Source organism: Desmodus rotundus, chromosome 6, assembly GCF_022682495.2.
Source record: "Desmodus rotundus isolate HL8 chromosome 6, HLdesRot8A.1, whole genome shotgun sequence".
Lineage (NCBI taxonomy): Eukaryota > Metazoa > Chordata > Mammalia > Chiroptera > Phyllostomidae > Desmodus > Desmodus rotundus.
Genome location: NC_071392.1, coordinates 21,049,432 through 21,065,470, shown reverse-complemented (window position 1 = coordinate 21,065,470; position 16,039 = coordinate 21,049,432). Strand labels below are relative to the sequence as shown.

The window sequence follows — 16,039 nt, the reverse complement described above, 5'->3', positions numbered from 1 at the left end:
CTCATAATGTGGCCTTATTTGGAAATAGGGTCATTGTGGATAGAATTAGTTATAATAAGGTATTAATAAAGTAGGGTGGGCTCCTAATATAGTATGACTGGTGTCCATATAAAAACAAGAAAGACCTGGACACAGACCCAGGGAGATGACGATGTGAAGATTGGAGTTATGCTCCCCGAAGCCGAGAAACTAATGGGACCTAGGAGAGAGGGCTAGAATAGCTCCTTCCCTAGAAACTGCAGAGGCACCATGGCCCTGCCAATACCTTGATTTTAGACTCCTGGACTTCAGAAATGTGAGACAATACATTTCTGTTGTAAGCAGTCCAGTTGGTGGTACTTTGTTACAGCTGCCCTAGGAAATTAATACAAGCTATAACACAGGTATATGAAAAGGGAGCCAGGGTGGATTTCTTTTAATATTCCTTTCAGCAAATGTATTAGTGCCATCCTGCCTTATAGATTTGTCTTGCCTATTCTGTTTGAGTTAGAACACACGCCAGCAGTATACTTGTATCAGTTATGAGGCATTTGGTGTCACATATGAGACTCAAACACTTACCAGCTACAGAATTAACCTCACTGATCTTCAGTTCCCTGATATTAGTACCACTAGATCCAGCATGAGATGGGCCTATTTGTGAGGATCAAATGAGGTAACATAAGTGAAAAACAATATAGAGGCAGTAGAAGGGGATGTAGCATCCAGGTGAAGGTCTGGGAACCTGCAGCCAGGCTAAATGTGTCCAAACTCTATTGCTTCCTTTACTAGCTTTGTGATTAAAGTATGGACTCAGTTCCATCACTTAAAAATGAGAGTTATGTAGTATCTATATCTTAAAATTTTCATGAATATCAAATTAATTAATACATAAAAAGGTCTCAGAATATTGTCCAGCACATGGAAAGTACTCAATAAACGGTATCTAAAAGAAGTACCTTGCAAACTAGAAAGAACCATACAAATGTTAGATCATTATAATTTATAGTTAGGGAAAACTTATTGGTACATGCACTTACCCATCAATAGCTTGGACTTTCTAGCACAGCATGCATTTTAGCAACAGTATTTTGGATGGTTCAAAAGAGTTAAAGACGAACAATCAGAAGAAGGCTGTTAACAAGAGGGTTAGCTTTGCCCAGTGAATCAGAAGAACCTTAGAACTAGGGACTATTCATGGTATTCATTAGTCTTGTCATTTCCCTGTGTGAAAATACTGTAAAGCTAAACTTTTTGTTGAGCATTGCACTAACTGCTCTAATATCCAGACAAAAAGCAAAGGGTTTAAGTAGATTGGGGGGGGGCATTCAGAAATGGGAACTATTTTTTAAAACTGCTTTTAAAAATTTCTATTAAAGTCTTTGTTTGTGTTTATTTAAATTGAGATACATTGCCTGTCCATCACTTCCCTTAGCTGATAGTAAATAAAAATAGACAGCCACACAATGGTGAAAGACTATCATTGGAAAGCACAACTTGCTTCATTTTAGCATCTGTCCTTACAGAGGAGAAAGAAGGGTTTTAGCAAAAACACCTTATTAGTTTACTCACAGGAAATAGAAACAACCGAGACTTTTAAAAAATGAATTACATTATCATATTTATTCAATTTCATACAACTTACCCAGGAAGTATATATTTGGAGGACAGATTGTCTCAGTGCTGTGGATAAGTTATACTCTTCGGAACTGTGGTGTGCTTGGTGTCCGGCCCACATAATGTTAACCTCTGCAAAACACATAATTTGAAATGAGCCATGAGAAGGAGAACAAAGCAACTTCCATTTTCAGTCATGTATGCTGCTCTGTTGAGTGAGGAAGAAAATCTGGAACATCTCTGAAAAAAGCTAGCCAATATAATTATAATTAAAATAAGCTGCCTCGGATCACTTTGGGAAGCAAGGAGGGTATAAATTATAAACAAATAAAAAGTTGAAGCGTAGCCAATAAATATGTATAGTGTACATGATATAATTAAATGCCTCCAGAAAACTGAAATGACTTCCAAAATTTACATTTTGCTAACATATTACAGTATGACAGTTCATAAAAGTTAACTGGTAATGTTGTAACAATATAGTCACTGAAGGGTGATGGGTTTTCAGTATGTGATAACATATTTCTAATTAAAGAAGAATACACTGATGGGAGAAATTGCTGAGTAAATTTTGGAATAAGATATTATGTAATATTCTTTCCTGATAGCATTTTAAGAAATCTCAAAGTCTATCTCTTAAAATAAGCGGCAAAGCAGAATAGTACTTGTTCCTCAGATTTAAAGTCCCTCATAATGCATCACAGTTCATATGTACCCCCAAAAGATAGGTGCTTACGTTTCCTACAACAAACAGGCTGCTAGAATGACCCCCTAAGTAGATGGCATAGAAGAGAACAAGCCCACACTTTTTATTCTGTCAGTATTTTTCATTTCCTACCAGAATTATAGATCAAAATGCCTCATTATATTATATTCAGTTTTCAAAAATTATATTCTTAGCTAAACTAACTTATACTTAGTTCTTTGCTACAAATACAGGAGATGGAATGAACCATGGGATATGATCATTGTATGTCTGCCAGTGCAGATTAGAAATGAAATCTTTGAGGCTTGGATTCGTGGGAACTGAACAGTGAACCTAAGAGTGAAAATTTGGGGTTATTTTTCTTTGAAGTTGTTATATACTGACTGTTAAAATTTATGGCACATGGCAGAATAAGTTGTTATAAGTTTCAATAAAAATTATAGGTATATATAAAATATATGCATATATTATACAGGTTTATGTCATATATACATACATTATATAATATATATTTAACATATATGTATATATGTATAACAATTTAATACATATACATATATATTTGATCTGGGGGGACTTCCTGGCCACCCATTCGCTTAGGAGATGACAGCTCTCCAGACAATCTGTGTAGGGAGTGACCACACCAAATTTGCAACAGGATTTTGGTAAACAAATGACAGCCCACAGATAAAAGAAGGACTAATTTCTGTGAGGAGAAAATTATGAACAGGATTATGAAATAATAGCCCTCTCAAAAGTCATTTTTATTAAAGTCATATACTTGCAAGTATATTTATAAACCATCAGTTTATATGTAACTTAGATCCCAATTGGTTGACATTTTGATCACGTATAATAATGACCCATATATAGTATTTTTACCCAAATAATTAAGGTAATTCTTCTTACACAAATAAGAACTACTTCACCATAATGACCTCTAATTTCCCAGGCACAATTTTTGAAAGAACCTAGAACCTAAACCTCTGGTTTATTGACAAGCACAATGACCTCCCCATGTGCTTATTTGCCATCTGTAAGTCTTCTTTGAACCACCTATTTGAAATCTGTGCCCACATTTTAATTGGGTTATTTTTTTATTGTTGAGTTTTGAGAGATCTTCATATATTCTGCATACAAGCTACAAATAAGAGATATAGACATTCCTGTGGTGCTTGATAACTTCAGATGTTATGTGCAAGTTTATTAAGAAGTAATAAATTTGACGAATCTCCTAAGTCTCTTCAAAGTTCTTACACATTGAGCCCCTGAAGCAAACTAAATGCTATTTTCTCTCTGGAACACACCCATTGTTGAGCATTTCAGAACCCTTCACTTATAAACTTCATTGCAAATAAAATCATTGTCCACTCTGTTGGTCGCTTCAGGATTTGTTTTAAAAATTTATCATGATGCATCCATGTTATGAACTCACACGGGAAAACCCAATCAGATGAGGTTAAATTAGAGGGTGATAAGATATATTGAAACTACTTCCTTATAACCTCCACAGAAGCGCAATAGCGGAACAAAGAATCCACAAAGGTGGAGGTCAAAGACCTGTCTCTTTAGTTGTTTTAAAAGCATTTACTTCCTATCACAAACTGTGTGTAACACAAGCCTTCATTCAATGAAGAGCAGCTGTATAAACAGGGTACAGTAACTGGATCCTATTGCCTTCCCTCTGTCACTTTGCAGAATTGGGGAAAATAAGAATATGGGATTTTTTTTCCACAGTCCATATTCAGCTTACTTTAAGTAAATGAAATCAAATGAAATGATTATAAACTGTAACTTATGGAAAATTATTCTAATAGTTCTTTTGTAAATAAAATGAGAAAAAGTTAATAGTGCTTTTACAAATATGTTCATCTTCCCTAATTCTTGAATTGATGAATTGTCTGTTCTAAGAAATAAAAACAAATATTAAAGTGAAAAATAGTATTATCACAATAAACTTCTTTCTTTCTATAAAAGAATATAATTTGCAGTCAAGAACAGTTCTCTTTTCCTATAAGCAAATTATTAATTATATAAGCATATTGTATATTATCATGGCCTTTCAATGATATAATTAGAAAAAATATGCTGCTTTTCTGTATGTCAAAATGTAGATTTGTAAAAAAAAATTTAATACATTGCCCAATCAGTCAATTTGTTTAGCTAAAATTTAAATTTTTTTGTGTTTGTGTATATATTTTTCAGTTTAACATTTTTCCATTTTTTAAAAATTAAGCTATAACTTACATATAATGCAATCCATCCCTTTTAGTATTAAATTCTATGAGTTTTTGCCAAACAAATATAGCTATGTAATGACTGTCACAATTAAGATACAAAACAGATTTGATTACCCCCAAAGGTTCCCCATTCACTTTGACTTGGTGATGGGCTGACTCTAATAGGTCTCCCTGATTCAGATGATGAGATTCTAGACTTTGAACTGGCAATGTAATGCGATGAAACTCCTTCGACCTTGGGAGAGGTGAATATGTTTTGAATGGAGGAAAAAATATGAATCTCTGGGATCCAGATGGTTGCCTATGAGAGGAAGCCTCCCATTTTGGCCCCCAATAATTCCTGTGTACTGGTGTTCATCCTGTTGTTTAATCTTTCCCCTTGAGTGTGAGATGGACTTAATGTCTCCCGTCTGGAGAACATAATTTTGGCAAAGCCAATGGGATGACACTCTTGGGATTAGGTTATAAAAAGACAGTAGCTTATGTCTTGGGTGCTTTTTCTGACATCCTCACAAATTCTGTCTGAGGAGTCAGTGGCCCTGTTGTGAGCTGTCCTTTGGAGATTTGTGTATGGCAGGGAACTAGGAGTGCCCCAAACTAACTAACTAGCAAGAAACTAAATTCCAAATTCCACAAGGAACTGAATCCTGCCAACAACTACATAAATGAATTTGGAAGCAGATCCCCCCACAGTTGAGCCTTCAGGTAATGCTGCAGTCAGCAGACTGCTTAACAGCTTAACTGCAGCCTCATGAAAGACCTTGAGCCAGATGCACTCACATAAACTGTACGAAGATTTCTGACCCGCAGAAACTCTGAGAAGCCACTAGTATGTTACGAAGCAGTAGATCATTAATACAGTGGTCAATTCCCCTCAACCTCATTCTCAAGTCACTAGTGTCCCCTGGTTTGGTTTCTTTCTTTTAGTTTTGCCTTTTTGAGAATGTTAATATAAATGAATTATATAGTATTTAGCCTTTTGTATCTGGTTTCTTTCACTTGGCATAATGCATTATAGATTCTTCCTTTTTTTTTTTTTTTTTGCTGAGTATTCCATTTGTATGAACGTACCAAAGTTTTTGTTTTATTCGTTTTTTCCCTTCAGCAGTTGAGGAATATTTCAGTTGTTTCCCTTTTAGGCAATTACATATGAAACATCCATAAATGTTCTAATACAATTTTTCTGTGAAAATGTTTTTTATTTCACTTGGGCACAATACCTAGAAGTGAGATTACTGAGCTGTATGGATGTTAACATTTAGCTAATTAAGAACTGTTTTCCAAAATGTCTGTGCTACTTTGCATAATCATCAACAGTGTATGAGAGATAAATTTGCCTCTCACATCTCTGGCAGCATTTGACGTTATTTTTATTTGTATGTATATATTCAACAGCATTCTAACAGGTATGTTACGGTATCACACTGACATTTAAATTGCATTGCCACTGCCACGATGGATAATGGCAATGACCTCCCCATGGGCTCATTTGCCATCTGTAAGTCTTCTTTGAACCGCCTATTTGAAATCTGTGCCCACATTTTAATTGGGTTATTTTTTTATTGTTGAGTTTTGAGAGATCTTCATATATTCTGCATACAAGTCCTTTAGTAGATGTGTGATTGGCAAACATTTTCTCCTATGAGACTTCTTATACATTAACTGTACCTTAGGAAGAACAAAAGTTTTAATTCTGATAAAGTCTAATGTATATACTTGAGAGTTTTGTGAAAAAATATTTTTAGTGTATATAACAAAGAACAGGGACAATTCGGGAGAAATTTTTCAGAATGATGAGAAATTTGTAAGTGTCCAGGAACTAAGAGAGTCTATATGTATTATACACCTAAAATATATCCATGTAAGTCTCTTGTTTTACATCTTGTCAGCTACAGAATTGAAAGAAATAACTCTTTAGATTAATCTGAGACATAAACAAAAGCCCTCAGGGGCTTTTTAGGATATCTGATAGCTATTTAATCTGCAGTGGTGGATGGGCCAGGAAGTCTTGAGGCATCTTCAGGGTGATGAGGTTGCAAAGAGGCATTTTTGGGGTGATGATAACCACTAAGAATTTGGAAAATCCTCAAGTTATAAAGGAAAAAATATTACAGGCATATTTGTGTGTTAATGATGCTTGGCACCAAGAAAGTCGTGATAGAAACAGCTAATAGGACACTTAGGATATCGTGTGCTGACTGTGGAACATGAAAACTGCAGCGTCTTTTAGTTCAAATTTTTAATTTTGTAAGTAATAAAAATGAAATTAAAAGGGGAAAGGAAAAAGAGTTTCAGTAAAGGAGAGGGAGCTTTTTAAGTCCTTCTCTCAGCAGTGATTTGTGTGATTTGCATTTACTGCCCTCTTGGATATATTTTTATTGCTATGTAATTGGCATACAATATCCTATTGTTTTAGGTGTACATAGTGATTCCATATTTATATACATTACAAAATGACCTCCACAATAAGTCTAGTTACCATCTGTCACCATAGAAAGTAATTACAGTATTACTGACTATATTCCCTGTGCTTTACAATATATGTGTGTGACTTACTTATTTCATAACTGAACATTTTCTCCTTCAGAAATAGAGGTGACTGGGTCCAATTATGCTCAGATGGTACATGTGATAATTTCCAATAAGTAAGAGACATTAAGGAACTCATCACACCCTACTAAATGATGGCACTAAACCTCTTGAATTAGAATAAGTACCTTATTGCCTTTTATAAGAAATTTAACACTATAAAACACCGGACTACTTAATTTTGATTAAAAACAGTTGTCCCTTTGAATTTGAAGAGTCCAGATATGTGAATCCTTTAAAAGTTTGTTTCATCTTTTTCCAGTAGACAAGTATGATTGATAAATGATTTTAAGAAGTTGAATTTAATAAACAAAAATTAGTAACATGCTCAAACTATTGAACTAAAGACTAATTGGAAAGTGTGACTATCATTGAATATGTCTTCAATTGTTTTCCTCTTCTCTACTATTTGAATGAATTAGCAACATCATCAACTTTGTCATCACAACTTCACTCACTTCCTAGAGCAGCAAATAAGTGTGATGATAAAATTGATAACATTGTTAATTCATGCAATGAGTAGAGGTTGATCATTTTTGTTGTATTTTTTAAATCTGTTCTTTGCCCACATAACACCAAAACACAGATTACTGGATATATCTAAAAATGTCACATCAGTGAGAATAAACTTGATAAGCTGACTGTATCTCCAAATTTTTATTGAACGCATTCTGTAAATATCCAGATGTTCAGCATCACAGAAGCGAGCCATCTGAAGATTTAACTAAAATTATCATTACAATAAAATTTTTAATTAAAAATAATTTTCCAATTGCAGTTTACATTCAATAATGTTTTGTGTTGGTTTCAGGTGTACAGCATAGTGGTCAGACAGTCATATACATTACAAAGTGATCCCCCGGGATTCCCAGTGCCCACGTGACACCACACGTAGTTATTACAATATTATGAGTACATTTCCTTTGTGGTACTTCACAGCCCCATGACTACTTTGTAACTACCAATCTGTACTTCTTAACCCCTTCGACTTTTTCACCCAGTCCCCACCAACCATCCTCCCCCAAATTTTGACTTTGTATCTGGATGTTCAGCAATGTGTAGATATTAAATCATCTCTAGCAGAGGTAACAAATAATAGCTCTAAAATTTTCACAAGTCCTTAATTGTCATTCTAATCTTTCTGGTAATCACAATTTTAATACATTTGTTTCTTCTTTATTTATATTCAAAAGAAAGCTTTTAAATTCTAGCCTGCAGAATTTTGAAATGAGAATTCTCCATTTACATGTTTATTTTCTTTCAAAATTTAATAAAAACAAAGTAAAAGAAGGCATAGATTTTTTGTATGAAGCAAAAAATTTATTAAAATTTATGTCATGTTTTTCAATCAGAACATCTGGTTCTATGCAAAGCAAAAGCAAGAGCTAATGTAATGCTTATTATTGAGTTATTGGACCAAAAGCTGAAACTATATTTGTAAGAATGCTATTATTACCTACCACAACTGCTTGCTATAAAAATTAAAAATACGATTTTAAAATTTCAGAATTTTGACATATCTATATTTATGTCAGTTTTATTCTATTATAAATCCCATTTGGGAAAGTCTAAGAAGTAAAATTATATTTAATAAGATTTCATTTAAATTGTACATTCTTAAAACTAAGATTTTTTTAGCACTGATTTACTGAATCCCTGCTATGTACAAATTATTGTGTAGGCATTCTGATAGATAAAAGCACAAAATGGAAAAAAATTCTTAAAGAATCTACAAGCAAATAAAAGCAAAAGAAATATATAGAAAGAGTTGATTGCTACAAGGAAGTTTTACATGCCTTAAAATAAAAAGAATTCTATGTGGTTGTACATATCCTGTATTACCTCATAGTCATTGTTTTACAGAATGTTTTGAAAGATTATTTTAACCAGGGATTCCATAGAAAGTGAGAAGACATTAGCTTCACTCTGCCTGAGAGCTTATGTGCCACTTTCCTGCTTGTCTATCTGTATTGTCTGTTCTCAAAATGCTCTGCAAATGACATTTTACCAGAGCTCAGGGCAATTCGAATGCAGGCCGTCGCAGGCTTGCCTTAGTGGCAGAATTGCCGTGAGCCCTCCCTATCTTTATTCAAGATGAAGTGGATTGATAATAATAATCATTACAACAGCAATGATCATAAACATAAAATGCTTAGCATGTACTGGGAAAAACGTTAAATACTTTATATGTATCAATTCATATATTACACATAAGTATATTAGAAGTTAGATATTTAATTTTTATTTTATAGTTGAGGAAATGAAGATACAATGAGATTTAGTAATAACTTGCATAAGGTAAGTAATGATGATTAGTCCTATTAACATTAATACTTTTTGCGATTACATGCACAAACTATATTTGCTAGACCCACTGCCTCTCAGTGTGTTTATGGAAGTGTGTGTCATCTTAGGATGAGGTAAGGATTTGTGTGGCTCCTCCAGACTCTCTGTTCCCCACTAACTGTAAGCAACCTACAGAATATTTAGTGGAGGATGCTGAGGCCCCAGGGCATGCAAAGACAGAAGGAAGGATGGAAGGATCTTGGGTAACTAAATGACACACAGAGGACAGTGTTCCCACTGACGCATATTTAACCAGGGTGAATGAAAGATAAATCTTCGTTGTGTCGTCACTGGGATTTCTTGTAGCTCAGTGAACCGACTCTACTACATCCCCACTAGTAAATTTTGCTCTTAATACATAAACATGTGATGCAATAGCCACCAATATCAAATCTACCTTATTACAAATTTACCGGGTCCGGCAGCAGTAAGGCCTGCTTGAGTGTGGTTGGTAGGATAATAATATGGGTGTAATAATTTATAGTTTTAATTTGAACATTTTACCTAAAATATCATATGGTGCGCTTCAGTGTGATACTGTTATGTTACTGAATGATATGCTTATGATTTTGTAATAAAAAAGGGGCGTTATTTGTGCTGGGCCCTGTATATTCTCCACCACTCAATGTTTCCTACAGACTGGCTTCAATGGGGAAAGCACTTCACAACATACTGAGGTAAAATGGTACCTAAGTTTTGAAAAGCATCCTTCAGGTAGAGTAGCTCAGTCTCGTTATTTTCTTCTCACAGACCTTCCAAAACAACTGCTCCAAAGAAATGGGTATATGAAATCCAGAACACAGCCTGTAGATTTTTCCTTTCTCTCTCTTCTGTTACCTTGCATCATCCTTAACTTCATTCGAATGAAAGGCTTACCTTGCCTTGAGATGGGCGTATGTAACAGGGCTGGGAATGTCAAGGAAAGAAAACGGTCCCATTCCCATGTTCTTCCAAGAGTGCTCATTGCCTTCTCAACACTATTCCTGCTTTTATACCCAAGTCCTTTCATCATCCCCCCGCTGTGGAAAGCCCATGCCTGACTATTTGTGTTTCTCCAAATACAGATGAATCTTAATTTTATTCACCAAAGACCTTCCATTTTATTAGTTATACACGATTGTATAGCTCCCTTTACTATCTAAATATATAAAGAATAGGATGGTTTAGTAGGAAACTTTCCTGGTTGCCTTTCCAGATCAAGGAGGAAGAGCTTTCAGAAGACCTGAGCAGAACCGTGGGCTTACTTAGAGAGAAAGAAAAGTCAGAGGACCTGTTCTGTTCTGTGACACAGGTGGCTAAATTGAAATGTTAGGAAAAAGGTCCCTATGATAAGCAAGATGTATTAGGAATAGCAAGGGAAGCAGACAGACAGGTCTCCAGGAGTGATAATTATAAAGAGAAAAGACAGGAGCTTATGCTAGAACTGGGGTGAGCCCCCAACAGTCTCTGACTTCCTATCTCTCTCCACACTGTAAGCTCTTTGTTTAACCTTTCCAGGTTAGGGCCCTTATCCAAAACCACAAGACACCAAAAGCGATCATATCTTGAAATAAAATGCGAACTTCCCTCATCAGGCAGGCAGAATAGAAAGAGGGGGAGGGTTACTCGTCCCACTGCATAGAGAGATGCTTTTTGGTTTCCCAAATTGAAAGGCTAAATGCAGTTCCCTCCTGAAATATCATTGGACATGTTAAAAAATAATATTTCAGCTTTATGATGAGCTAATGTCTTTATGTAGGCAGACTTCACACAGGCAAGGATGAATTTCATTGAGAAAAAGGTGCACCTAATTTATAAGAAACAGTTTACAACAGAGATTTCTAAATACTCTTCAAGCATATGAGGAAATTGCACATATATATGTTTTGAGAATGAAAAGGGAAAGATTAAAAGTGAATCTATGAAAATAAAAAGAAAATGAGTACATTTCCGGTGTAACTTATATACATAGTCACATATATGTATTGTATACCTGTGCATATATGTGTTTGTGTATATTTAAGGTAGACAGATATGAAAATATATACCTTCAAATTACATTCCACATTTAGGTATGCAGATATATAGTATGATGCTAATGGCTTCTGCTATAGACAGAATAGTAATAAACAGTATGTTTATTTATGAAAGCAGAGAGAGATCTAATTTTGCAGCTATTCAAAGCAGACTGAGCTTTATTGCAAGTTGTCAATCCATATGTTCCCTGTAACACCTCCAACCCGTGAGATAAACTGGCCACCTACTGGCTTAAGAACAAAATTATAATTTTTGGCTTTACTGTCCACTCTATTACAAGGTTATATACAAGGTTGCCTGAAAGTAATGTTATGTATCAGAGTTTGATTTCATTATGTAGTCTTCCTTCTCTATGCTCCATTATTCTCTATTTATATCCCTCTACTCCTACTCATTTTGTATGTTGATATTGGCCAAGACCAAATAATCCCCTAGATTTCTCTTCTTTTAGTTCAAAATTACATTTCCTCAACCCTAGACCATGAGCCAGGTAAGCCTGTGAGAGAATCCTTATTTATATCACTGATAATGGATACAAAGAGCTCTTCTTCACTCAATTGCAAAAAATGTATTATTTAAGTAAAGTATTCTTAGGTGGTTTGTATACTGAAGTTTCCAAAATGTAATAGATTGCTGAAGAGATATTTTTGTTTAAGGGAAGTTCCCATACTTCTCAACCATGCAGAAATAGCTGTGCCTTTAGGAAAACTAACCCTTCTCTGTAAAATTAGCAGAATTAAATAAAAAGCCTTGGAAATATGTTATCAGTATTGCATTTAAAACTAATTACCAATCTGACAATTCGGATGTTTCACGAAGATCACGTATCCATTTAATAAAACCAAATCCCAGTGCACTGGGATCTTGGTTGTCAGCAGCAACATTAATACCAAGACTTAGGTTTGGGTGCAGTTAGTGATTTTATCCTCACAGTACATTCAGACTCTAAGGAATGTACACGCTTTACATAGATTAAAAGCAAGAAAACTTCCAGAGCATTTAATGACATATATTTGGCATTCACCATGAACGACAAATTCACTAGCACAATCAGGAGGCAGAAATCGTGGGAGAAGAGCCGTCTTTATGTCAATAGAGTCAGCTAGGATTGGCAAGCACTCCCACGCACTCCTGTGCAGTGTGCTTGCCTGTGGCGAAGCACAATGAACTTCTGCTGTATTATGTTTGGAACAATGAGTTATATAATTTGTCTCCCCAAGTCACAGAATCCAAGAACAAATAACCTCGAATGTTTGAAAGGAGAGCAGCAGACGGAAGTTAACAGGGAAACAAAACAACCAGGATTGTCCAGAAGAAAGAAAAACAGGAAAAAATTGCACTAGAACCATTAGTTAGAAAGTGGCTGCAATCTGTTTTCATTCTCTCTCTAATTAACCTCATGGATGTAGATTACCCCTGTCAACAACAATAAACACCTACCAGGATCTCTTTGCCAATAATAAGAGCTTCCTGTTGCTCTTACCATTTTCCTTTGTGTTTTGAAACTAACTTTTACCATTTCGTGGCAAATGAGTATGGTTTTCACATTAGAAACATTTGATATTACTGAATTCAATATTACTGAATGTCCCAATAGGAATAAGTCAGTCTCTCCTTTGTGAATGGGGTCATTTTGATGTAGATTAGTATTGTCACTGGTCTTTGAGGAAGCTATCTGCTCTTGATAGATTTCCTTTTGTACATTTGGGGACTGTTGTTCCACATTCTGTTATTACCACTTGCTGACATATCTTAGAACTGAATGTCATTCGTTACTTTAATGCGTTACTTTTCTTTTTCCCCTGTCCCCTTCAAGTACTCCTTAAATCTGAATGAATGAAAGAGAAAAAACAAAGACTATTGAGTTCTAGTGCTACTGGAGAAATAATTCTCATGTAATATTCTTTGACCTTTGGGCATTGGGAGATAGAAGTGGTTATGCAGGAACATATCCTCTGTTATTCTAATAGGGATAGGTTCATAGTCTGCTCCCTAGATCCCCCAAACATGACCCCATTGCTACATGACCTTCAAACCCAAATGCTATTTATTTCAGCCTATGCTTGTTTTTTTCCCCTGATCTTGTAATATGCCTCTTGTACCTTCCGTCACTCCCTTTATCCTCTCTTTAACCTGCATCAAGATGCCACTATGGTCCTGGCTGGTGTGGCTCAGTTGATTGGAACATCATCCTATACACTGAAAATTTGTGGGTTCAATTCCTAATCAGGGCATATATCTAGGTTGTGGGGTTCAGACCCCAGTTGGGGCACATATAGAAGGCAATCAATCAATGGTTCTTTCTTACATGATGTCTTTCTCTCTCTCTCTCTCTCTCTCTCTCTCTCTCTCTCTCTCTCAAACACTGAAAAAATGTCCTTGAGTGAGGATAATACATACATGCATGCACATACATGCATGCATGTATGCACACACATTCATGCATAAGATGCCGCTATGGGCTTCCATCAATCCACTGTATCACCTACTTCCTCCCCTTCCTATCCCATACCCACTTGCCTAGACTGAGGCCTCATTGCTTCTGTAGAATCAGCAATATCCATGGCGTGACATCCATGTGCCAGGTGCACTGCCCTGTATTGCTCACAGTCTAGTGCATGGGTCAGCAAATGCCTGTTATGGGCCAAATCCAGCCCATAACTTGCTTTACACAGCCAGCAAGCTACGAATGGTTCTCATATTTTTAAATGATTAAAGTAAAATAAGAAGAGTAACAGTATATCACACATGAATGTTACGTGAAAGAAAAATATGCATCTTCCTCATTATCTTTCTCATGTACTGTCTACCCCTGGGCTTTGTAAACACCCTCAGCTCTTTCCTGCTACCCTGTCTTTGTGCAACCTGTCAAAATGTTCTTCACTTTCTAAGGCCCACCGCCTATGTGGTTTTCTCCAGGAAATCACATTCAGTCCTCCCCAGCCACAATTATTATGCAATTCTTATTACTACGAGGCCTTTAACATCACAAGCTCTCTGCAATTCCGCATCCTCCCCTATTTTATGACAGAGACTGATTTTTCTATCTTTGTGTTTCCTGTAGCACCTACCATTGCATCTTTGCATAGTAGACACTAATACAGTTTTTCTTGATTAAACCAACGTTTATCAAGTAAAACTGGTTCATTTGAATAGTTAATAACCAGGTAACCCTACTTTATTTGCTAAATACGTGTATTTTCACAAGTAAAATCAAATGCTTTTTAAAAGTTTTCCTTTTTTCTTTACACTGACAGAATCCTTCACTCTAATTTCAGTCATATCCAAACATTTCACTCTGCAAAACATGATCCTTTGACCATCCTTTTCCCTAATTTGTTTTTATCTCAAATATCTTAAAAGGGCAGATTACTTACTTCCTTACTTCCCATTCATTCTTAAATTCATTGTTAATATCACGTAATTCTTTCCAAAATTCTTGGCTTCTTTTATTTTCTTTCTTTTTTATTTGCCAAAACTAAAGCCCTCTTTTTATTTACCATCCCATTTGAACTTTCTGAAACATTTAACCACTACTTCTGTCTGGAAACTCTTTTCTTTTGGCTTCACCAACATCCTTTGCTCTCAGTTCTCTTTATTCAGGCCAAGTGCACTTCCCTGACTTCTTCCCTTGTTCTCGCCCACCTTAAAGAAACCAACTTTTGTTTTCTTTGTTCCTCACTCCCGTTGTTTTTCCTGGTATGCTATCAACTGAAATGACTTCCATAATCAATTATCCAAAAGTGGATGACTCCCAAATAGTTCGGTTGATGACTCCCTAATACTGCAGTCTACAGGTCTCTGTGACTTCTGGGTCTGAATGCCTTGTGAGAATTCTGTACTTTGTTTGCCCTGAATCTCTCACTGTGTCGCTGTCTGTGCCCTGTTGTCCTTTCTTTCCCAATGGCAACAGCACCATCGTGGCCCTCCAGGCAAGGGCGATGACCCTCAGGACCTAACTTAAAGGGGAACTCAGTATTAGTGCTTTTTGCACCCTTCTGCTTCTCTGTAGACATTTTTGAAGTACTTAGCACATAATTAGGACAAATCCATTATTTCTGAATGAATGAATTTTTTAAATGGCTTCACATTAGCCTGTGATACTGTTTTCTAATACGCTGTACTAAAGAGGCTTAAAAGTTTGTTTTATTACTAAAGGAACAATCATATATATGAGACACCATGAAGAAAAATGTGGAAATGCAAAGGTAACATGGAAAAACACTATTAGTGCAGGCCAACAATAAAATGTGAATATTCTTTTTGCAACGATTCGATATTTAAGGAACAATGCATGAGAAGAACTGGAAAGCTGTATTTGACAAGTCAAATTCTAAAATAATGAGATAGCTCCCACACTAACAGATATTTTCCTCTAAGTCATCAAAGCATCTTAAATAGTATCATATTATCATAGTATCATTGCTGCTCCTCTGGTCCTGAAGTTGGAACATCAAACTTGGAGTCCATCCACTTGGACTCTGTTTTTAGATTTCTTAACCATTTGCAGGATGCGATGGCTACAGTTATTTCAGATGCTCATAAT

General features: G+C 35.6%; 1 protein-coding gene across 4 annotated transcripts in view; it reads right to left on the bottom strand.

Annotated features, from left to right (window-relative positions):
• AGMO (alkylglycerol monooxygenase) overlaps positions 1-16,039 on the bottom strand; it is a 284,230-nt gene that overhangs the window by 181,959 nt on the left and 86,232 nt on the right. For all 4 annotated transcript variants that reach the window (XM_045185306.3, XM_045185305.2, XM_045185307.2 and 1 more), the window contains one exon: positions 1,625-1,728. In XM_045185306.3, coding sequence (XP_045041241.2) covers positions 1,625-1,728 — 104 coding nt within the window. The remainder of the gene's footprint in view (positions 1-1,624; positions 1,729-16,039) is intronic.